This window comes from Notolabrus celidotus, chromosome 3 (genome assembly GCF_009762535.1).
Source record: "Notolabrus celidotus isolate fNotCel1 chromosome 3, fNotCel1.pri, whole genome shotgun sequence".
Taxonomy (NCBI): Eukaryota; Metazoa; Chordata; class Actinopteri; order Labriformes; family Labridae; genus Notolabrus; species Notolabrus celidotus.
In genome coordinates this window covers 32,658,509-32,683,101 of record NC_048274.1, presented here as the reverse complement: position 1 = coordinate 32,683,101, position 24,593 = coordinate 32,658,509, and the positions used below count along the sequence as shown (strand labels likewise).

General features: G+C 41.1%; 1 protein-coding gene across 1 annotated transcript in view; it reads left to right on the top strand.

Moving 5' to 3' along the window:
- Nucleotides 1–24,593, top strand: part of smad3a (SMAD family member 3a) — a 48,225-nt gene that overhangs the window by 10,935 nt on the left and 12,697 nt on the right. The window contains 1 exon segment of the mRNA XM_034680012.1: nucleotides 2,639–2,917. Within this exon segment, the coding sequence (XP_034535903.1) occupies nucleotides 2,715–2,917 (203 nt within the window). The 5' untranslated portion in view covers nucleotides 2,639–2,714.

The window sequence follows — 24,593 nt, the reverse complement described above, 5'->3', positions numbered from 1 at the left end:
GTTGCAGCCAACACAATGTCATTATCATCCATCGGATTGCACGTGGTCACTGCCCATTCAAACCGGCTGGAGTGCCTTTTGTGCTCAGTAATTCTTCACAGAACCCCCCTTATTCCTCCTCCTGTGTCTCCCCCCTCTGTCCACCCTGTCTTACCTCCTGTCTACTGCGACCCATCTGTAATCCCATCCCCCACCCTGCACCCCCATATCCGCCCCGTCTCGCCCCGCACTTCTCCAAAACAAACCAGCTGTCTTGGCCGGTCGTGTCCCCGGGGGCGTAAACAGGTGCCGAGAGAGTGAGCTGCAGGGCCTCAGCATGTGACACATGGCAGCACGCTCCTCCAGACCTCTCCTCCAACCTGCCAACACACACAGAGGAGACACAGTGGTGTGTTTTACAGCCGGACACTTAATTGTTACCACAGACAAGGAGTTGCTGATGGATATTAGCACACAAACAACTGCATGTCTACCTTTTTTTACTGTTATTCTTGCACAGTTAAACTGTGCAGCATCGTACCGTATGTTGTGTTATTCATACTTCTTACATGTGTCAAATTAAATAGTTTTTTCTGGTGGTTAACCTTTTTGTATTTAGGTTTTGATTGTTCAGTGTGAATCTACTCCCTGAACCTCTTTTTGATGTATTTAAGGGGAAAGAACCTTGACATTTTTTCAGCAGATATAAAAACATACAACGCTCTGTCACCAAAATAGATCAAAGCACAGAGGTCTGTCCTGCTGAGGCTACAGCCAGTGGTATTTTTAGCATAAACTGCACACTGTACTCAGAGAGGGGAGCTGCTGGACGCAGGTCAACGCGGCTGTATACACATACCAAAATGGTAACCACAGGTTGATGCTACTATTTGTGCATGAGTGTGAACTGTCAATGAGGGCGCTGATGAAAGGTTTGCTTGGGAGAGTCGATGGTCACTCTTTAGGTTCAGACCAGTTCTTAAAGGATTTAGTTTGAAAGAAAACTAAGTTTAAGAGCCGTATAGGCCCCAAACTTGCATGTTATTTTGTTTTTGTCTTGCCCAGCTATGATACCCATTGTGTATTACACTGCTTTGATAATGGTTGGGTTTGAAGACAGAAAAAGCACCAGCCTCTTTGTACAGAACATTCACAACTTTCCCCACTCTTTCAAGCGCTCGCAAAAAGAACTCAAGTTCTCAAACTGCCTTTGAACACAGTAAAGTCTTTTTTCTTTTGAAGCCTGGGGAACAAAGAGTGCCTCACACCCTAAACTATCACTCTCTCTGTGGTGAGCTCAGCTGTGCTTGCACACTCTATTGTACATCTGGCACTTTGACTCCCTGACACCATGTGTGTGCGTGTGTGTGGACAAGGGAGTGTGTGCGAGCAGGGGGTGTATGTATATATGAATGCAAATGCGTGAGTGTCCGTGAGCATAGGTTTTGGTTTTAGTGGCTGAGCCGTGCTGCAAACCAAACTACCACCTCGTTGAGTAGGCGTCTATGAGTGTTCGTACCACTAACAAGCTGAGGCAAGTTTGCGGCTCAGCCTGTACGTGTGCATGATTTTTATCACCCTCTATCTCACGGCTGCTCCTGGGTTATTTACCCCTGAGTGGAGACAAACAACCCCAGTAGCAATTACTGGAAAGTGGTATTGGAAAGGCTGGATGTCAAAGCTGCATATCTGTGCAGTAAACACACATAGGAATGTATCATTTTGCAATAGTGCTAACATAAATGTTGGATGATGAAGATAGAGTGGGTTTCCTAAAATAAAATGGAAAGAAAGAATGAGTGTATTTTCCTTTTGAAGTTGAAACCCTTAACTTTATTACCATGTGGAAGAAAATAAGGAGGCAAGAACATCATGGACCTTTGTGGACTATAATTATGTTACGTTGATTAACTGAAACAGATGGTTTTTATTTGGGGAATTTTATAGGAAGATTTGCAAAGAATAAAAAAAGACTGGAAAAGTGGCTTTCCTCAGTTTAAGGAGAACCTGCATTACTCTTTCAAAATGCCATCCCTCTGTCCTGCTTTCACTTTTGCAATCCAATGTTTTGCTAAATGTTTCCAAACAAACTCTAGTGATAGTTGTGTGTTGCATGTGAGTGTTATAGCCACAAGGCAGAGGTTTGCGCAATATCAGCACAGCACATTTGGCCAGCTGCTCCGACTGGCCTTTCACGGGTCCTCTCTGTGCAGTCTGAATAGAGACTCTCAGCAGCAGCTCCTGCATTTGCATTTGGTGCAGACTTCTTGCAGACTTCAGCCGGCGGTAGCAGCGCGGATGACGATGAACTCCACAGAACTTTGCTGAACGAAGGGTAGCACTGAAAAAAAACACTGCCCAAGTACTCCCATATGGATGTCTTATGTGTAATCTAGTTGAAGACGTAGTTTGGATGTGACTCGTGCAGGATGTGTATAGATTATGTCCGGTTTGAAGAAGCGTAGACGGCACTAGCTTTCGTGGCGGAGGAGCACTAAATCCACAGCGCAACAGACTACCGGTGCACAGTTCACTACTGAGCTCAATCCAGACGGAGCGAGAGCGCTTAAATTGAGGGTTTCAACTCCGGGATGCATCCGTGTGGAGATTAATACATATTTTTCTGCTCTTCAGCTAAATAACTATTCCTTCTCTGCAGTTTGGACCCCTCAGAGAGCAAGTCGTCCTCGTGTTTTTGGACTTCTTGACAGTGCACGGACTTTACTGAACTCAAGATGTCAATTTTGCCTTTCACTCCCCCCATTGTCAAAAGACTTTTGGGCTGGAAGAAGGGAGAGCAGAACGGCCAGGAGGAGAAATGGTCTGAGAAGGCGGTGAAAAGCCTGGTGAAGAAGCTGAAGAAGACGGGACAGCTGGACGAGCTGGAGAAAGCCATCACCACGCAGAATATCAACACGAAATGCATCACTATACCGAGGTGAGCAGAAGTGCTGCTGACAGTGACCGTGAAGGCAGCATCCAGAGTTAGCTAGCTGAGGTGGATGATTCGCTGACCTTATATTATTAATTACAGGTTTTAATCAGAGAAGTCAAACCCTTATTAAACATGTTTGCTAACTGTGACAGCTTACACCTTTATCATGACGCCCTCTACTTGAGAAGTTGTCCACTTCCTTCCCTTCGTCAATATTCAAACTGTGCATTCTTTCACACGTTACACAATAATGATTACATGCACACATGTTACACAATAATAATTACATGCTGGCTAATGCATGCATAACAAGCTAACAGTGGTTTAAAGAGACGCTAGCAAGCCCTCCTTGTTGGCTGTCATGCCATCAAAACGTGCACTTCACTCCAACTGAACTGAAACCACCTCTATCTGTCGCTAGTGATACAAAAGGACATTTACGCGAAGTTATTATGCATAAGCAGTGACATAATAGTGTATATATTGACCAACCATCAGCGCACATGCAATGCAAGAGCACAAATGGAGTCCAAGTTATATAACTTGGCCTTAATCTGGGACGCTTTCTAGCTCTGTGTGTTAGTGTTAGTGCGTAGGCGAGCCAGTGGAGCCGTCTCCCTCTCCTTCACACAGCCATTTGTCCATTAATAAGATGCATAAAAACAAATAATAAACACTGGTATACCACATCAAATCACTGCTGCTGGTTTGAGTCATCCAGGTCTTTTATTAGCAGCCCCCCTTCTCCCTTGATTAGAGGCTGTAAGAGGTAAGGCCTTGTGAGGGGATGTTTGTAAACAAACTCCATGTCTGCCAAAAGTCTGCTTTATCACAGTGAGTTTTTTTAACACCACTAATGTACAGTGGTGGACAGTAACAGAGTACATTTACTTGAGTACTGTACCTAAGAACATTTTTTGAGTATCTGAACTTTACTTTCATTTTTTGGAGGAACTTATTCATTTTACTCCACTTCATTCAGAAGACAATTATTGTACTTTTTACTCCACTACATTTCTATCAATGCTTTAGTTACTCACTACTTTTGCTTTAAAGTCAGCTCATGAATTTCCTTCTCTTTTCTGAAATCTGATCCCTCAGACAGTAAACTGTGTTTGTGTAGTTCTGTTTGTCTCTGTGGTTTAGTCGTACCTGTATATCGTGCGTCTCCATGGCTGAACGTGGAGCAAACACAGAGCAGATTTCCCTCAGATCAGGCAGTTCATGTAGAGGTGGTAATGATGGCTATAATTCTCCACCTGAGCACCCATGGGCATATCTTCAGCCCGTGTTAGAGGTTTTTGAAATGAAGAATGATACGTATCGTTTGAAATGTTCTCCCTGTTTCCCACTCTGCCCAAATATACAAACATTCACTGTCCAACCTGAGAAAGCGTGTTGAGCTACGTAGCATTTGTTTCATTCCAGATAAACATTTCAAACTAAGTTGTCTGTGCTTGGAGTAACTTAGTTTCTGTTTTTATTCCATGGTATAGTTTTTAGATTTCAAGTAATGGTTTCCAAATAAACATAAAGTAACTGAATTTACTCCTATGTATTCTTGACTGCACTCATGCTTTGTGGAAATACAACTTTTTGAGATTTTTTAAGAAGTACTTTGAATACTTAAGTATTTTTAAAGCAAGTACTCCAGTACTTTAACTGAAGTAATAATCTGACAGAACAACTTTCACTTGTATTGGAGTAATATCTGACCAGGAGTATCTATACTTTGACTTAAGTAATGAAGCTGTGTACTTTGTCAACCACTGCTAATGTAGCATTTCAACTTTTTAAACTTGGTTTAGTTCGGTTATATGTCTGCTAATGTCTTGACCCAACAGGGTAGTGTTTATGACATATAAGGACAAACCTGATGTGTCGTGGTTGATGAAGTGGATAAAGCACCAGATGAGATGAGTCAATCACAGTCGTATTGATTTAAATTTGTGGTCATGTTGTCCTTTCACATACATCTTTGATTTTCTATGCAATGTAGGGCAGAGAATGAAGCAGTAAAAAGATTTGTCTTACAGTGCACTTAAGCTTAGTTGTAAAAAAAATGCTGAAACCATATTGTTTCCAGTGTGGACATTCGTAACAGGTTCAGAGGGACACGACAAAGGTTCTGCAATGGTTTAAGAGAATAATTGAATTTTGAATCATCCATCTAAAGTGTGTACACTCAATCAGTCATTACCTGCAGCCCCATTAGCTTCAGGGGTAACAATAAACTGACAACACCGTGTATGTTCAAAGTATTTTTTAATATACATCAATTTTGGAAAGTTACCATAATTAAACTTTTGTTTTTGTCTACTATATTTCTCCTGTATTTGTTGGCAGTTTAGATTTAAGAGCATCCCGTGTGTCAGATGAAAATTTAACCTGACGCAGGGCGCTCCCACATTCTTCATTGCCACAAGTGTGCATATCACAGCTTGCACAGGCCCGGGCCGGTGTTCACAGTTAAGCCTACCCGGAAAGTTGAATAACGTTTGCCATGATCCAGGTTTCGTATTTCCCACCACTAATGCGGAGGGGAAGAGGCAGAGTGCATTAAGATGACCCCAGATCAGAGCTGGCTGTCAGTGTGGGCTAACAGTGTCCCTGGAGGGCTGCTGTTTCTATTAATTCCCCCAATGTTCTGGCTCGCTGACAGCAGCTGCCTGCATGTTCAGGCCTGTCCATGGGGAGGTCCGCTCCGCTCCTATCTCCCTGACACATGAACTCCCTGACAAGGCTCATCGCAACCAGTCTTTATGACAGTCTGCTGTGATGCTGAGTGCTACAGAAGGCAGGCACTGTGCATTGATTGAGTTAAAAGTTGCCTTGAGGTGTGCAATAGCAGATCAGGTGTCTACTGGGGCAGGTTTATTTATTTTTGGATGAAATACCACTCCGCACTGTTGTCACTATTTCTTTTTAGGGGTGTAACGATTCATCTGCCACATGAATGTATCGATTTATATTCCTATGATCCGACTACATCGATCTGTACTCGGCAAGTTGGCCTTGCAGACGTCATATATCAATCTAACATCGTTTTAAAAGGTAATAAATCAATTGTATCGAGACTAGGAAATAACACATTGGATTTAAGCATGGCAGACTTTATATGTATGTGGTTTTTTTTTACACTTTTGATGATAAAGACGTTAAACGTTACTCAATTCAGGCTGCCTGCCTGTGACGTCATCGCCACACGCCAGCAGACAACAAAACATAGCATGGCCAATGGCAGAGGAGAAGCCAGCGAGCAAGAAATGATCAAGCCACCATTGCGGTCCAGCTTGTGGAAACACTTTGGCTTTAGTAAAGACGGAGATGTTCTAAATAAGTCACACACCGCCGACCGTCCAGACACCTCTTGCAACATTCCAAGAAAAGGTTAACCTCTTGTTAATTCAACCTCAAGTGTTGGTTGCACTTTATTAAAATAAAATGTGAGTGCATTTGCCATTAATTGTTGTCTACTTGTTTGTTTATATCCATAATGAATTTACACGTGTATCCCTTACAAGAAACAACAGGAGTCAAGGACTGTTCAGTATCAAGGTATTTATTTCACAGTCACACTGGTTGAATTATTGGCTGAAAAGTCACTGAATCGTTTCAGATCGTATCGTTCTAAATGAACCATTATTGTCCTTTAATCATATCAGCAACCACGAATCGTGATGCCAATGGAATCATCGTTAAAAAGAATCGTTACATCCCTATTTCTTTTCTAATGAGATGACACAAAGGGGGTTGATTTGAGGCCTTGGTCTGTTGCTGTCATAGTCGGGTAGTAAATGGTGTGATTGCATTATTGCATAGGCCCACTGATGAAAGCCTTGCTGTTGTCTTATGAAATTAGGTGTGAAGATGAGATTCTGAGGAAAATCCCAAGCAGCATGAATGAGCCAGCGGAAATTTGGCGCTCAGAGAGTCGTCAGCTGTGTTCTTTTTTGCTGGTTTCTGCTGAGTTGCAAGTTAGTTAACAATCTTAATTCCTCATCTCACTACTTGAAGGTTGGATTTACAGGTACTGAAATTAGTGGCTGTGGCTCAGTGGTAGACTGGGTTCTCTCTCAGTCGAAAGGTTGGTGGTTTGATCCCTATAGTCATCAGTGTGTGAATATGACTAGAACTGATGGGCACTTTTTGTAGCAACCTCTGCTATCAATATGAGGATGTATGAGAAAGAATGAATGGGAAATGTTGCCTAAAAACCCTTTAAAATGATCAAAAGACAAGTAAAGCATTATATTAGTGCAGTCCAGTTATCATCTGCGAAAGGGGAAGACAGGCGATTAGCTTCTCAGAGCTGATTCAGATACAATATCTTAAAGGTATTATTTTTTCTTTCCTTCTCATAGGTTTGTCCATAAAACCTACTTTACAACTGTTCAGATTCCCAGGTTCAGAAAATGAGAAGCTTCAGAGTTCAGGAAAGCCAGCAGACTTATTTTGAAGGCCTTGTTTCTGTGAGGAGACATTTAAAATAACTTGATAGTCTCTGGTTTAGAAGCCATATCATCACAACTGGGTGAGTTTGGTTGCGGCAGTTATTTTAAGGATTGGGATTTTGTGTGGGTGGTTAAGGTGGGCGTTGTTTTTGTGTGTATGTGTGTGTGTGCGTGTGTGTGTGTGTGTGTGTGTCCCTTTATATATGCACTTGAGATAAAGCGTGTCATGAACAAACCTCAGTCACAGTCACATATTCTATTTGCAGTAGTAAACGAGGGGCTTTCATTGTGTATCAAACTGCGCTTGGGCAGGGCGACTGCTTTACTTGCTTTTTTTAGGTCACTGTGGTTTTGTTTTTTCTTTTTTGAGGTGCAATGAGGAAAGTGAATGTTTGAAGTCCAAGTCTTAGTCACTAAAGAACGAGCGATTTTGGCATTGTGGTATTGACCTACTAACCCTCTCCTTTGTTTCCTGTTACTACTGCTAAATCCTCTCTCTCTATGAGCTGTAAACTCGCTTTAGTCACAAACATTGGTGTGTTACGTGCGTCACGCCACTAAAGCATACCAGTTTCCGATGGTTAAGGGTGGATGTGATGCGTGGTAGCCTGCAGTGTTTGAACGTGAACGGATGACTAACCAATGACTTTATTTTGTTGTTGAGGAAATTCTCAGTGCATTTGTAAACAGAGGCCAAGTGTGTTTGAGTCATATCTGGGGGCGTGTCAATACCTTTAGTTATTACTGCAGCTCCCCAATAACTAAATATTCATACATTCAAATGGTAGGAAACGTCCACAAATTTAGCAACAAATTTCAAGTTGTTTGGAACAGTAAACTTTGACACAGGAGGCCATTATATGGTTCTTTTTTCCAACCCACAGTCAGTGTTAGCTTCTTTTAGCTATGACTCCTAAACCTTAAGGATGTTGTTTTAACCAACCACACTGTTTCCCCAACAGCAAGCAATGAGTTATTTTAACACGAACCACAACCTTTCCCTAAGCCTAACCGAGCTGTTTGTGTGCCCACATCTCAACCAGAGCAAGGTTTTACTTTAAGTGATTGTGATCAGAGTCAAAATACACACCTTACTTATTAAATGTGACTTTTATTGTACAAACAATCCAAGAAGTGACTAAATCCCTCTTGCAAGATATGTATTTAACCTAATTGACTGTCAGTGTGACTTCATAGCCTACACCTGCAGGTAGTACTTTGGCTTAGTGAAGGTTCCTAAATCAGCCACCTTCTTTCCTTATTATACAATATGAGGTCTGTTATTTACATTGAATGTGTACTCTTCTAACCCAGACATACACCTCTCTGTAGTCTGAAGCAACATTAACTGTTTACCCGAAGCACACAAATCATATGCTTTGTTTCAGAAGCAGTTCATTATCTGAATATGATGCAGCCCTACTTGGCTGCTGCTTCTGTTTAACTTGGCAGGTCACTAAATCTTGGTAAGTATTGCAGAAACACTGCTACTCTAGCTTTGTGTTGTTGCACACATGTACAAATTAATCATCAATGAAAAACTGCTGTTATTCATTTCTGATGAGAGGAGGAGTAGCATTTCGTCATATATTAACACTTCCCCTTTAAGAATTAAGTTTATAAGAATCAACAGACTGATTAATGTCTGACATGCAGTGTTGCTTAACATACTGTGATAATTTCAGTCACATTTTCACTTTAACTGACATATTTTAATGTCAAACAGGGCTGCAGCTAACACCTATTTTCATTATTTGCAAATCTAGTTATTATTTTTCCATGTAGTTTTAAAGCCAGCGTCACGTCAAAACATGGTGAACATCTAAGGCCCAAGCTGACTCATTCAGATTGAGTGTTTTCTTTTTCTAATGAACCATCCTAACACAATGTGTTCAATGTCCTCACAGTCACACAGAAACAAGATAAAAGCAGAAGGTCTGCACTTATCAGGAGATGAAAACAAAAAGTGTTTGGCATTTTTCTAACATAATATCTTTAAGATTTCCTTCAGTTAGCTGTCTATAGAGTCACAGAATGAGATAACACAGTGGTGAGGGAAACATGCATTTACAGTATGTAATAATCGTGGATTTTAGTGGGGCCTACATTTACAAAAAAGTCAAAAAACACGCTGGGTGAAAAGTTTTCCATCACCCAGCGGTGATTGTTTTTTCAGAGAAGGTCGCTGAGCTAAAGTACCAGGCTCACTCTTCATCCCACTTGTGTGTGAGACAGGATGCTGTTTCCTTGAGGTCAGTAAACACACCAGCAACTACCTTTATCAGAACCAGAAATACTGGGGGGGGGATTCAGTCATTACAGTTGCTCTACAGTAAGATCAGGGGAGGGCACTCTGGTGGTTTGTCTGGAGTCTGGCTATGACAGCGTTGAGAACGTTGGACGCCGTAGTCTGGTTGGCACAGGGGGGATGTAAACAGCTACCAGTATGACATGTGAGATCTCCCTGTACAGATAATATGGTCGGAGGCGCACAGTGCTATGGGTGCCGTCTGGAAGCATCAATGGAGACGTTGTGGTTGGAAATCCGAATGCAGACACGTTTCCATATTATAATCTCCATAGGTGTCATCAGAAAGACAAAAATAGATATCCGAGATTTTTTAAATAACTTTAAAATAACGTAGTTCTCAACTTTGTGGCGAAAAATTTCCTCTTGATGAAATCAAAAGTTTTGCGTTTTAACCAAATCCCAAGCAACCATAGATATAGATTTGTATGTCTATTTATGACTGGTCTAATGTGCCTAATAGGAAATAAAACCATTATTATTTTAGGTACTAATTTTGTCAATTACCAATTTTAAAATTAGATTTCAAGCATTGGAGCTTGCCAAGCAATAAAATGTCATTGCGTTTAGTTGAGGAACAATAGCCGTATATGAAAACAGAATTCAATGTGTTGTGTCTTTGTACAGATTCTGGAGGAGTGGATTCCTCACTCCTACCTACCTCAACTTTCCCTGAGCTTGGGCCAGTGCTGGGGTGTACTTTGGTCTTGTCGGCACACATCCCTTCTGGCAGAAAGATTCAAGTCTGATTCACACTGCAGCATGTCAGGGCAGGTGGGAGGGATGGAAGAAGCAATAAAAGATGTGGTAAAAACAAGACAGACATGGAAGAGAAAGATAGGAAGGAAGGGAGGAAGCAGAGTAGGACAGAGACAACAACAAACAGTCCCATTCATAGGACTAAACCTGAATTCACACCTGTGTTTTCATGCAAGTCACTGCCTGGCAGGCTTTAGAGATGCACCGATGGACAATTTGGGAAGAGTTCAGAGGATTTCTTTTGTTCTTTAAAAACTGCTTATGTTCTGGAACAAGGCCTCCAAAAATGATACTGAGTCATCTTTGTGATCCAGAACAGCACCATCTCTGAATGAAAGAGCTAGAAGTTAAAGCACAAGATTAACTTAGGAAACCTTATAGCTCTGTGGTAATCCTCTGATCATGGAAAACTGCAGTTACCTTTTCAAAACAAGGGAAAGGCATGACAAACTTTGGGCAAAACTTTGGATTTGACTCAGACCCAAAGCAGGAAACTTTAAACTGTTTGTTGAAAATTGATGTATTCTTGGCATTGACATTGCAATACTTATACTAATATGAATCAATGCTCGGGATCATGTTTATTTTAAAAATCCAATTAAATCAAAGTTTTGCCAGATGATGTTGTTAAAGACATGTTTGTTTGTCTTATGCTTGAAACCCCGAAACCATTGAGGCTGTAGTCCTGTGCTCTATTATGTTGATAAACAAGACAAAAAATAGAAGGTTAAGATTTTATCAACCTGATTTTATAAAGGATTGAAGGCGGGCAGAGGTAGCACGAGAGAAAGTTAGCAAGAGATAAAGAGGGGAAAAAATAGGGATGATGGGTTGGGGATTCCCAGTGTTGTGTCTGTTGCTGGAGGGGAGGGTGTGTCATCATGGGGTGGAAGAACAGATTAAACAGGCAAGGATGGCAAATAAACGATAATAATTCAGAATAATGTGAGTGAAAGGTACAGAGATGAGAAATGCAAAGATTGAGTGGATCAGAATGTGGAAGTGAAAGGTAAACCAGAAAGCCTAATGATTTATGTGGAGGAATAGAAGGAGACAGAATGTTTGGCAAGAGGCAGAGTGTTTATCTCAAGCTTATCAGAGGGAGACTGTGGTTAGTGTGGTTTGCATACGAAAAAAGAAACATTGCTAATCATTGAGATAGAACTGGTTTGTTTTCCAGCCAGACGGCAGTTCAGCATAAAAAAAGTGTGTCTGTCTGGATTAAATACACAGAGACACACAGTGCAGCTACTGTGTGGAGAAGAAATTGTGTTTACCTGCACTGCTTCACACCCCACCTGCTTCACACGCACATATGTACTGTACATCAAGTGCAGCACTACACATTAGGGCTGAGCCTTACAGAGACTGTCTATAAGTTAACACTGTGCTGACAGTTCAGAACCAAATGTTCCCTGTTTATCATTTCTTACTTTTCTTCATTTAGCATTATAATAAACTACAAACAACAGCCTCCACAATTACCATATATCATCATAGCATATTTTACTCTAAAGAAGCACACATCAGAGTTTTCTGTACGAGCCGGGGTGTCGGCCAGACATTTCAGAAGTCTACTTTTTGTGTTAGAAGTCGAAGCACTGCTGTTTTTTATGATTTATAATTTAACAGGATGTGATTTTAATTATTGGATGTCTGGGTCTGAAGTTATCAGAGGAAAAGCTGAGCAAAATGAAGTAGCTTTTTGTTTCAGAGCCCCCAGACGGACTGATTACTTTAGTTAGTTTGTTTTTTAAATGTATTTATACAAAGAGTTTGTGTTATTTTAGGAGAATAAAACCTCTTCAGTTGATTTGACTCCTGTTAGGAACCAAACAAACTATCTACACTGAAGGGGAGTCTTGAGACTTGTTCTTAAAGTCTTACATATTGTTGCTCTTACATAATTCTGTGTACGGTGTTTCAGATAAAAATGAACTAAACGTATAGAGATTTGACTCTAAAGCTTTGCATGGTGAACTTGCAGCTCAGCATATTTTTTTCATCCTTGTGTAGGTAAATTCTGTTTATCTAAACTGTGTATAAATGACATCAAGTCAAATTAGTCATTGGACGTTGTAACTGACATGCTTGTAGAATTACAGAACGAGTGAAATGCTGAGACAACATAAAATACTGCTGTAATAAGAGCAGACATGCAGGGTGGAAAGTGCTCCAGAATCAGGGGGTGATAATTATACACTTGGAAAGATTTATCTTTAAACAACACCTGCCCAAGTTAACTCTGGGTTTGGACGTAACACTTTCCACTTTCCACTTTACCAAAGTCTGATTTTAAAGGTTGGTCATGAACACTGTCATGGTAAATCTCTTACTGTTTTGATGCCTCATTGTATTCCAGCATCCTGCTGACACAGGTCAGAAGTTCTTTTGAAATTATAACCATAACCTGTTTTCTATACCCCTCATTTTTGGCTGATTATGTTTCTGTCACCTTTTACTAATTGTTCTTTATTCAGGTTAAAAGTCTGCCTTCTCCCTCACACACAGACACACACAGACACACACAGACATACACAGACATACACAGACATACACACTGTCTCTCACTCACTTCGAGGTAGCTTTCATGTCAAGTATCACACCTGAGTCATCTGAGACAGCATTGTTCAACAGGGACGGGGTGTAAGACGGGTCACACAGAGTTTATGTGTGCTGTCTGTCTATGTGTGGTTTTCTGCTCTAATGATGGTAGTAAGTCGCCCTCAGCACTTCAGTTCAGGATTCCTGACATTGTTTGATTTGCTTGACAGGACCAGGTTAGCACTGTGAGTGAAGACAGACACAGACACAGGTGTTTGTGCATGTGAGAGTGTTTGTGTTTGTTGAGGCTACAGTATGTACCTGTGTTTTGCTGTTTACCTTGTTGTAACACGATAGTTTTGTTTTGACCTTTAAAACTGAATGAGATGAAGCTCCGAGGCTTAACCTGCCTGCTTCTACTGGGAAATAATTCAATTTAAGTGGATGATTGGATTGATGGCTGATTAAAATGATAGTATTTTTAACATCTTTGACTGATATTTGAATTGTAAATGTATTTCAGCCATGTTTTAAGAACTTGGCAAAATTCAGTAGTAAATTGACATATTTGAAAAGTTTGAAAGTTAAAGTTTATAATCTCACTGAGCTGTATAATGTTATTGAATTCAATATAGTAGACTCTTGATTTAGATTTTTACTACATGTTTTCCCTGTGTGAACCATATTGTCATTTATGTTGTACTTATCCTACTCTAACAGGAACTGCTGTAGAAATTTTATTTTTTTGGCTTGCCAGTATCAGCATCTCACTGATTGAGACTGTTGTTTAAATACAGTTTCCCTGTTAATTGAACAAATATTACCTTTTTATCTATTGAACATCTAAGAACATATTCTAAGATGACCTTGCAGAGCTCTGGTACCTGTTGCACCAAACATCACATCAGTAAATGCTGTCTGTCTCTGTCTGATTGTATTCTCAGCATCTCTATAAGATGTGCTCAGCAGTCGGAGACGTTCATTACTTAACGTGTTGTAAAAGAACGCCATCTGTCAGAAGAACCAACTTCTTTACCTCCCAAAGTGTTGCAGCTTTCAGTCTCCCTGGTCCTTCAACGTTCATGACATGAGCACCCAGCCCTTTGTTTTTACCGTCACATTGACTGAAATGCCAGATGAGTCATATTAGACTCGAAGGGTTTTATCTGTAGAAATACTCAGACACCTAAGAGCTTATCAAAATGTTCACAGGTTGTAGAAATAGAGTAAACAAATAGCTTAATAGTTTACAGTATGTGAAGCCGTTTCTTTCCCTTCGTAGTAGAAGTTGAAGTTCAAGGTGTCATTTATTATTCATCTCAAAAAGAAGATTCATGTTTTGTTGCCAAAAGCATCAACTCAGTCCGTTTACTGGGCGAACTGGAAGTCACAGAATAACTCACTCAACATAACAAGGGGCGAAGGAATAGAGTCAGTATACCACAGAACATAAGTACATACATTAAGAAAGAACCTGACTTCTCCGACTGTACTCAGGCGGCTTCTCTATTAGGAAAAAAGGAAGTAATATCAAATGGATTTTATGTCATTTTGTGTGTGTGTGTGTGTGTGTGTGTGTGTGTGTGTGTGTGTGTGTGTGTGTGTGTGTGTGTGTGTGTGTGTGTGTGTGTGTGTGTGTGTGTGCGTCTCTCTCTCTCTCTCTCTCTCTCTCTCTCTCTCTCTCTCTCTCTCTCTCTCTCTCTCTCTCCTCTCTCTCTCTCTCTCTCTCTCTCTCTCTCTCTCTCTCTGTGCGGGAGTGTGTGGGGTTAGTCAGCTCAGAGGAATGCTCTCCTTGCCTGCCGGGGCCTTGAGGAGGGCGTGGGCTGCTGTTTGGTTTTCGACTTGTGTTAGTAGTGGAGGGGGTTAAAGAGACAGCTCTGCCCTGGCCGTCTCACTATCTGCGGGGGAGTGAGCGTGCACCATGCAGGAACACACACACACTGACACACGCACATACATACAGACAGTCTTATGCACACAGGCCCGTTCACCAGACAACAAGCCTGCCTTTGTGCTCCACTGGCCACTACCACAACCACTGCTGCTGCTGCTACTGGTCCAGGACTACAGCTGGATCTGTGTGGGAAAACTAGTGTACATGAATGAGCAGAGGTTCAAAGGAGAGGGGGAAGACTTCTTCATAGTCATGAGTAGAAAATACAGAAGGAATAGATGGCTGAAGAGGTGGGTTAAAGTTAAAGGATGATGAAGATGAGCAGACAACATAGTGATGCAAGACTGAATAAGAAAAGGGAGATGACAAACTATAGCATAACTTCAGTAGAAGACCAAAAAAAAAAGGAAGACTAGCTGAGAGTTTACCGGACAGTTCACCCTCAAGGACACCCCAATATAGCAGCACAAGATACAACATTATGACCTCAGCAACCTCAGCTGAGTTTGTATTGATTTGGTGCAGCATTTCAGTATTGTAATGTCCCTTGTGATCATCTTGTGAATATGAATCATTATGTGTACACTAAATGGAACAGCTTCAGTGTGGGGTACAGTGTTGTAGTTGAGTCACCAAGCCTGGAGTCCAAGCTGAGCCTGGAGTCCTCAGTGTTCAAGTTCTAGCTGAGTTCGAGTCACCAAGGAAGAATCTGAGTGGAGTCTGAGTCAGGTCCTGATTACCTGAGTCCAAGTCAGAGTCAAGTTCTCATTATTGATACTGTTATACATTACATAGAGGGCAGCTGGTCCACTCAGCGCTACCGTGGCTGTTTTGTGAAGGAGATGTGCTCCTTGATTCTGCTCTGTTGGGATCAAGCAGCAACCTCCGGTCTCAAAATATGAAGCCCATGCGGAAGTGTTATAAACTGCAGTTCATCGCGCATCCGCTTGAGGCTGGCTGCAGAAACACCAAAAACCACATACACACACCAATAAAAAAAAGACGATATTTACAGCATTAATAAAAATGTTTACAGCCTGGTTCAAAAAACGGCTTCAGTCTGAAGAGCTAATAGCTCTATCGGCACAATCTGTATGGGGAGTGAATTTTTTCCTAACGCAACAGCTCAGAAGATATTAAGATTACGAGTTTTGCCCAAATAAGAACTTGACTGACTTGACTGACAGGCGGGAACACTGTAGCTGCTGGCGAGGAGGCTCAAACTCCGCCCCTTTACCTTACACTAGCTCACCAGCAGTTTGGATGAGTTCAGCAATTCCAATATGGCTCCCGCCGCCGATTGGCTTTAAATCAGCGCTCAGGAACAGATGAGCGACATCACAGATACTACGTCCATTATTTATACAGTCTGTGGTTTGGATCACTGCGGGCGTCCAATAAACGTAACATTCTTACAGCCCCCCCTCTACTAATCAGAATATGAACCAACCAAACATCTTGGACCCAATGGCTTGGTCACTAACGTAACTGGCTGCGTGTCTTAAATGTAAACCTGGATTTTAGGACTCCCTCATGCAGCAGTCTTTTCATGGTTAAAGTAAATTAGCACAGGAGGTTACAACCAGACTCCATAAGTAACTGGAATATTCCATCATCAAGTTCACAATACGTGAAATAACAATTTATACCATCAAAATCTTTGATTAAAGGGTCAATGAAGCTCAGTGGATTGTATATTCTGGTTCACCTGCTGGAGCTCTGCCCCGCTATGGGAAAGAAAAACACCAGTACTCTGTGGGAAAAGTAATTGATGACTTACATCTGGAATATTTTCAGTCATTCATCATTTTGATTCAGAAAGAGACACGCGGGCTGCTCAGCTCATTGACTGTTTGCAGTAAAACTAATGGTACCCAGTCCTGCATCGTCCCACCAGTTCTTCGAGTGCAGACTGTTATTTGTTGTCTAGCCTTGCTGGTCGCCTGTCTGCTGGTTTCTTATTTCACATCAGGCACTCCTCCATTGGTCCCAGTACACTCCAGTCCTATGATATCACCTGTGGGCCGCTGTCAGACTCTTTTTTTTTTAACACTCTATTCTTGGTTTTCCTACACTACTACCCCCCCTCTTTTGTAAGAAAAGGAGAGGTCTGATGGCTTTTCCAGAGAGAGTCGGAGGTGTGTGTTTCTGTGTGTGAGTGTATGCGTGTGTGGAATATGTGTGGCTGCGGTAGCTCCGTCACTGCTGGAATCTATTCTAAAGCAGAACGTTGTGCTCTTTAAGCATCTCATTTCGGTGATTAGATGTAATGCTGCTGGCCCATGTCAGTGTGAAAATAAGGACTAAAACAGGCTGGTTCATCTCTTCTATGCACTGAAGATCAAGGACCTCTCTAAAGGTCTGCATCAGTTCTTCTTATTGATTTTTTTTGTCTTCTTCTCTATAAAACTTTCTTATTCACATAGTCTCTAACATGTTTTGCTATAAACCTTTAAGATATTCAGTTTAATACCATGAAAGAAACTTAACCCAGAAGATGAGTTTTTAACTTAAGAACACAGATTTATCTGATCAATTTAAAGCTGGCCTTTTTTCCTGCATTTTGAGACCCTTGGATTAGATATAATAATCATAGTTTTTTTGTAAATCTGTTGAAGTACTCTTCCAGACTTGCTGCCTCATATTAAACAGAACACTGTGTCAGGTTTAATGAGATCTAAAAGGCTTTAAAACCCAATGATCTATTTCCCAATTGGTTCCTACTGAATTATTTAAAGGGATAGTTCAGTTCTTTTATGTGGGGTTCTCTGAGATACTTGTCACTAATAGTGTATCAGCCTCAGGGGATCCCCATCACCGTGGCACCTTTGTTGAGGAAGCAGCCGGACTACTGGAACTGAAACTAGGCTAGAAAGCTCTTCAGATGGGGTTAATAAACTCGAGCCCAAACACTGAAGTTACTGTAAGTGTCTGCTCCATGTGGAAGTTTGCCAGCGTTTCACTTTGCTCTTTTTTTTTGCACTATTCTCGGACACTGCACATACGTTTTCCTCAGCCTGCGGCGCACTGATCAGCTGTCTGGGTCTGCTGGCTTTGAAAGAGACATAAATTTAACCAATCAATTAATGAGGGATTCTGACAGCGACGATGATTCGGTCTACAATGGACACAAAGACACCTTTAGCTGCTGAAGTTTAAAGAGGAAGAGCCGAGCTAGGCGAAAAAGTTACCTGCAGGACAACGCTCTGGTTTGATACCAGTCCAGTTTTCTGTCTTCTCTCAGATAGTAAAGGTAGTGTAATGAAAGGTTAAATACTTGTTTTTTGTTGTTGAATATATTAGATTTTTTGGTCTGAAAAGGGAAAGTATGTAAAAGAAGAGCATGGACAACAACATTAAGTAAACAAGGAGTTGGTTTTTGCATTCGGACTAGACTTTGGTAATCAGTGGATTCCAAGTCTGGCTTCCCAGTCCTCCATCTGTCCAGGGTTGAATGCAAACGCAATTCTACCCAGCTTCTTGAACAGCTTTTTACCAGTGGGGAGTTAAATTCTGTGTTTGTGTTAAGAGAATCGGAGAGTGCGGAGCATTAAGCTGCAAAGAGAACTAAAACTGGACTTTTTAAATCCTCTTTCTTGTTACCTTTGACGTTATGTAACATCAGTGATTGTGGGGGGGTAGATTCAGTGGCACAACAAGGGATTAAAATGCGACAACAGTTGTGTGCGAGCAGGTGCAATGTGGGCTGAAAATGATTCATCAATATGTGATGCAGGTGTCCTCTTTTTACGTACCAACACTGCAAAACAACACTTTAAAAACATTCAGTTTTTAAGAGAAATAAAGAGGCTGTTTGTCATGTTTCAAACCCCAAACCTCAGAGCAGCCCCTTCTCCAGATTTAGCAAGGACACATATTATATTGTTGGAGGACAGCAGTCGTCTGCTGAACGTCACTGGACTGTAGCCATTCTGGTTGTGGCTCGACAGACCAGCCGCAGACTTTATGAAAGGCACAAAAGCCATTTCACTCCTACCCCCACCGCCCTCACCCCTCACGCAGTACTGGGACACAGGCAGGGCAGTCGTGGCAGTGAGACAGTGGGACAGACGGAGGAGATGGGAGGGGGCTTTTTAGGGGCCTGGTCATAGACCCTCTGAGCTGCCCTGAGCTGTTGAGACAGTCTGGCAGCCCTATTGTCCAGCAGCACCCTCCTTTCTTTATCCATCACCCACTTTGTCCTCCCCCCTCTGTGGTCTTATGGGACAGATTGCCATGGGTGTTTCTGATGTTGACATGTTCGTGCAGATACTTAAAATGCCCCAAAACATTTGAATCAGTGTTTTAACTAAGTTTAGATTTGAGTAACCAGAACATTTAAACTTACTGACCAAAGCTGGAGGACAAATGAAAAGACATTCAGTGTTTGCTAAAACACTTTTTAGTGACCTAAGACTCAGATTCTTTTCACTTTGGATCTGCCAGAGAGTTTTAATACGTCCAAGTTGAAAGGTCTGAGCCTACAGGGAGAGTTTGTGTGTTTGTGTGTGTGTGCGTGTGTGTGTGTGTGTGTGTGTGTGTGTGTGTGTGTACACAGTGTATATGTTTCTATCTCTCTGAGCGTAACTGGCCATACCCCTGAGTGTTTGTTTTGCCCCCTCCCCTCCTCCCCAGCTCAGTGAAGCTCAATCTGCTCTGTCTGAGTCTGTTTTATGAGTCAGCCAAACACACACAAACACACACACACACACACACACACACACACACACACACACACACACACACACATCCAAAATTTGTTTATCTACTCCTATTCACTATCACTCGAGTACATGAATCCTTCTTTTCCCACTTCATTTACAAAGAGGGTTACAGGATGTGTGGATCTCTTGAAGCTAAGCTATTTTTCTCTCTTGCTCACACCTGTGTACATGTTTGTGTGTATTAAGTGTTTGTGGGTATGTTGCACTCTCCTCCATTCTCACACAAACAGAGCTTGTTGGGCGTAAAGGTCAGGTTCAGACCTATAGCTCCGGGTCATGGAGCACAATGATGTTGACACAATTTTCCCTGTGACAAAAAATCTATAACAATTCGTCTCTTTTATTTTCAGTCGTCTATTTTACTCTGACTTCCTCTGGATGTAACACTTCTTGGCTCTTGTTGCCAGTTTTTAAAATGAACCACATTGGGCTCAAGAGTAGCAACATACTAAACTATCCTTACTTGGTGTCTCTACTGATGGCTTTAAAACATGTATGACGGAAAACAGATAAGGTTTAAAGATGATGATTCTAGCTCAGCATTGTCTGTACAAATTCTGGCTTCTAAATTGAAATGTTGCCTGTAAGAGCTAACGCTGATGAGTAAATGATTGTTTATGTGTTGGTTTTGATAATTTAATATGTTTTTTTGTATTAGGGCTCCTTAGTCCTAGGCTGATTTCATTTGTCAGATGATTAAAACATTAAATATCTTTTGGAGTCTTAGTCACCAAAACAAACGATTTACTGACATTAAATACATTTTTAACCAAACTACTCATTGATAAATTCAGGAAATAATACGACAATTAATTAATGATGACAGTTTGAAATAGACACAAGGATCTTGAGCTCTGACGGAGTAAAGAAATCCAGCCAATTACACCCATCCCAGCATTTATGCTCTGCTGATAAGTTATGTAACTCAACACATGGTCTCTTATGCCCCCGACAACCCAAACATGAAGACAGGTGGGGATAGATGGGCAGCAAGAGCCAGCACATCACCATGGTTATCAGGGGGCACCTGACTTCAGCAATGTTTTAGTTAGGCCCACAACACCTCGGGAGGCTCAACACTTCACTCCAGCTTCAAAATACCTCCATGTTAGATCTCACCCCCATCATACACACACCTGACCAAGGAAGAGAGAAACAGAGAGAGCAGTCGAATTGTGAGAACTGATTTCAACTTCTTGTTTTGTGGTGGTCCCGATGACTTAATCCTTCATGTTGTTTACCTCATTTTCCAGTGAGAGTAGTGACTATCTGTGAATAAAATCAATCTCATCTCAGGGGTCTGACAATTGAAAACTGCTGGCCTGGATTCTTGGAAGCCTTCATATTCCACCCATGTCCTTCATATCTTTAGTCTGGAAACACACAAACACAAAAACTCACTCACACACTCACAGTAGCCCAGCAGGGAATTTGGGGTCATAGTTCTCCCCCTTTTGCCTCCTCCCTGCCACATAGCTGAAGCGCTCTAAGCTCCAAATCATTTTAAAGTATTTTGCAGGAGCTCTTCTGTTTCGGCAGAGCAACTGGCTCTCCCTCTAAACAACAGGCTGAGGCTTGAAGGTTGTGCAGGAGTGGTTTTTACTGTCAGAGAGGTGTTCCTCATTAAAGTCTCATTCACTGTGCCGTCATAAATCTCTTCCATAAAGTGAGTGATTCAGATCGAGGGGGATACAGCGTGTGTGTCCGGACCTGTCTGTGTGTGTGATGTGCACTGTGTTCTGTCTTTTGCTGTTTCCTTTTTTGTCTGTATGTTAACAGATGTTAGATAATAAGTAACATTTCTAAATTATTTGAAATGAATAGATTCAGTCCGTGTTTTAAACAGATAATGAGATTCTTATATATCTTAGAAATGTTCAACATTTCATTCAGGATATCTGCGTGTTGCATCAAGAAGAACACCTGATGATTCATCAGGGAGGGGAAAAAGAAGTCTGCAAGCTTTCATGTTTGCTAATAGGGATGGTTGACTTACAATATATCATGTGACACATGACCCAGGATAATGATTACATGATACAGTGATTCTCCAATAATCACTGTATCATCAGCATATAGATACTTATATCACAAAAGTCAGAATAAGCGGTCCTACCTAGAGATGTCAACAATGAATCAAGTATCGATTCATTAATTGTTAAGAACTTACTCTGAACACATTTTTTAGTTTTGATTTTTTATCACGTGGAACAAACATCACGTGGTCTCATACTTCGTTCAGCTATCAGGGAGGTGTTTTAAGTTTAAAGCATGTTTCTGACCCGGTTGACTACCTTCGCTTGTTATCTCTTTCCTGTACTAATCTGTTCATTTTCCATAAATAAATACACATTAATACACAAACACATACAGCTGAATGTCTTCTCTACCATCTCAGTATTGCACTCCTCTCTAAACTAAGGCTTTGTTTAACATCTGCCTTTAATTTTGGGACTTTCCCTTGTAACATTGACAAATGTTGTCATTTGCTCTGTCTTACTAACACTCTCTGCAATCACCACACTGTCATTGTTTGATATCATCAGAAGATACCACACCCACAGTCAGCTCTTCTTCTATGCTTTGAAATAGTGTTAACATTTCCCACTTATGGTCTGTTGAGATGAGAGTAGGTTTGCAGCACATTGCAGGTTGCTGTTTAGGCAGTTGTTTTAGAGAAACCAAGAGGAGATAATGGCTGGCGAAACATGTTGATTTAATTCTGTTATAATAAATATGAGTAATAGATCAGTGAAGAGACCTGTGTATGCTGATACTGAACCCTTTGTTTAAGGCAGTACTGGAGGCATTTCTTGGTTACTTGTGGTAATTCACTAGCATTGAATGACTTTTATTATAATAAACGTTCTGTGGATATTTCCTTGATGTATGACCTTGTCCAGAAACTCACTGTTCTGGTTTCCCCTGTCGATTTTCCCTTTGCTTCTCCAGGCAATGCAGATTTTGATTTAACATTATTTCCAACATGTCAAGGAGAAGTTTGCTTATTTGTTTGTGCTTCATATGTGTATTTGTGCATACCACTGAGACATCACACAGCATGAATATAACAGAATGACGAGGGAAACTGTAGAAGGCTTTGAATCCTATTTTGTGGTCCAACTTTTCTGTTTTGGCCGTGGATGAATGATGATGATTTTTACAGCCTCAATCAGTCATATCCATTGTTTCTGGATTGAAGATCCTCTTTTGTGCTGTACTGCACATGTGCAGTTCAGCTTATTTGCGTGACTCATACCAAACTTTTACCGTAACCCTTTATGAAGAAAAAAGATTTCTGACTGGAAGAGGCTTTACATAAAAGAGGGACACTGAGTCTAGCCCCACCAAACACCCACTCAGCTGCAGAACCTAACACACATACCTCTGACATCAGATCAGCCCTCTCTTGACACATCTACGCTTTGACTTTCTCTGCTTCAAAAGAGCAAAGGAACACCTTACAGTGCAACCACCATAACCGACCAACAGATACAATCTCTTCTGGTCTAATAACCCACTTCTTTTGAGAAAACGTCCGGGGAGGTTTTTCCAGCTGTTTGGCAACTCATGATTTGTAAAAATCTTGTTTTCTAAAGTTAAGTGCCTTCATGTGATCCCTGTTCCTCTTTGCAAGTTCAGTTTTCATGTGTTTCCCTCATGTCTTAATCTTTACTTCCCACGATTCACGTGTGTAGCAGCCTTTGTGACATCTCCGCGGTGAGTTCAAAGCTGCCAACCCTCTGCATGTCTTTATATGTCCTTAAGTTCTCCATACCTCTTAAAACAAAGCTGCAGATGATTCCTAAACTTAAATACCAGTTGGTGTAAATGGAGAACACTTCTAAGTGACTTCTCAGGCCACTTATAGAGCACTTAAATAGTCTAGCTTCTTTAGCATCAGCCAAGAACAGAGCAAAATAGCTCAATGTGGTAAAAGGAAACAGCCCCAATAAATCATTACAATACATGCCAAACACCAGAAAGCTGTAACAGAAAGAGGAACTGCAGTCATAAGTACTGAAAGCTTCCATGAGCCCTGACACTGACCCTTTAAAGGAAAAAAGAGCCTAATACCACTATGTGACAATACAGCCATCAAATCCTGTTGACTTGATTACAAAACAGCACAAGGTGTTTCTGTTTGTTTCTCTGCTCTTTGTAAGTCAGACAAATCTTTCTGCATTGCTGAATATTGTCTCTCAAATCTGAGATGAGAAGCAGAGTGAGCTCTTGTTTTTTCTTGATTTAAAAGCATCAAGTGTGTGTTCTCTGATCTCTTACTTGTGGTTGTGTTACATTTGTGTACAAAATAAAGTCTCCCTTCCTGGAGACAGCAGTGAGTGAGAATAAGCTGCGTGATGTTGCTTTGGCGCTTTGTGATGTACAATAAGAAAGACTCCATTCGTGCTAAATTTATCACATGGGCTTAAAATTAACTTTTTAACTCATCTGCCATTGGCTAGTGACCTCCAAAAATGTACCAACCAAAAAATATTTTTCACTGGCCAAATAAAAAAATCATGCCTTATATGATTTAAAATAATTACCATACGTTTTCATTGGGCGAAAGTATGAAAACAAAACCTCACATGCAATACTAAATTCTCCATCGGCCACTGGCAGGTGTGTGTTTCTGTTTTTCAGCAGCCACATTAAGACAATTACAAAGTCCGCCTACTATCACCTTAAGAATATATCAAGGATTAAAGGACTTATGTCTCAGCAGGATGCAGAAAAACTGGTCCATGCATTTATCTTTAGCAGACTAGACTACTGTAACGGGGTCTTTACAGGACTCCCTAAAAAGTCCATCAGACGGCTGCAGCTCATACAGAATGCTGCTGCTCAAGTCCTAACAAGGACCAAAAAAGTAGACCACATCACTCCAGTTCTTAGATCTCTACACTGGCTTCCTGTCGGTCAGAGAATAGACTTTAAAATCCTGCTGATGGTTTATTAAGCACTGAATGGTTTAGGCCCAAAATACATTGCT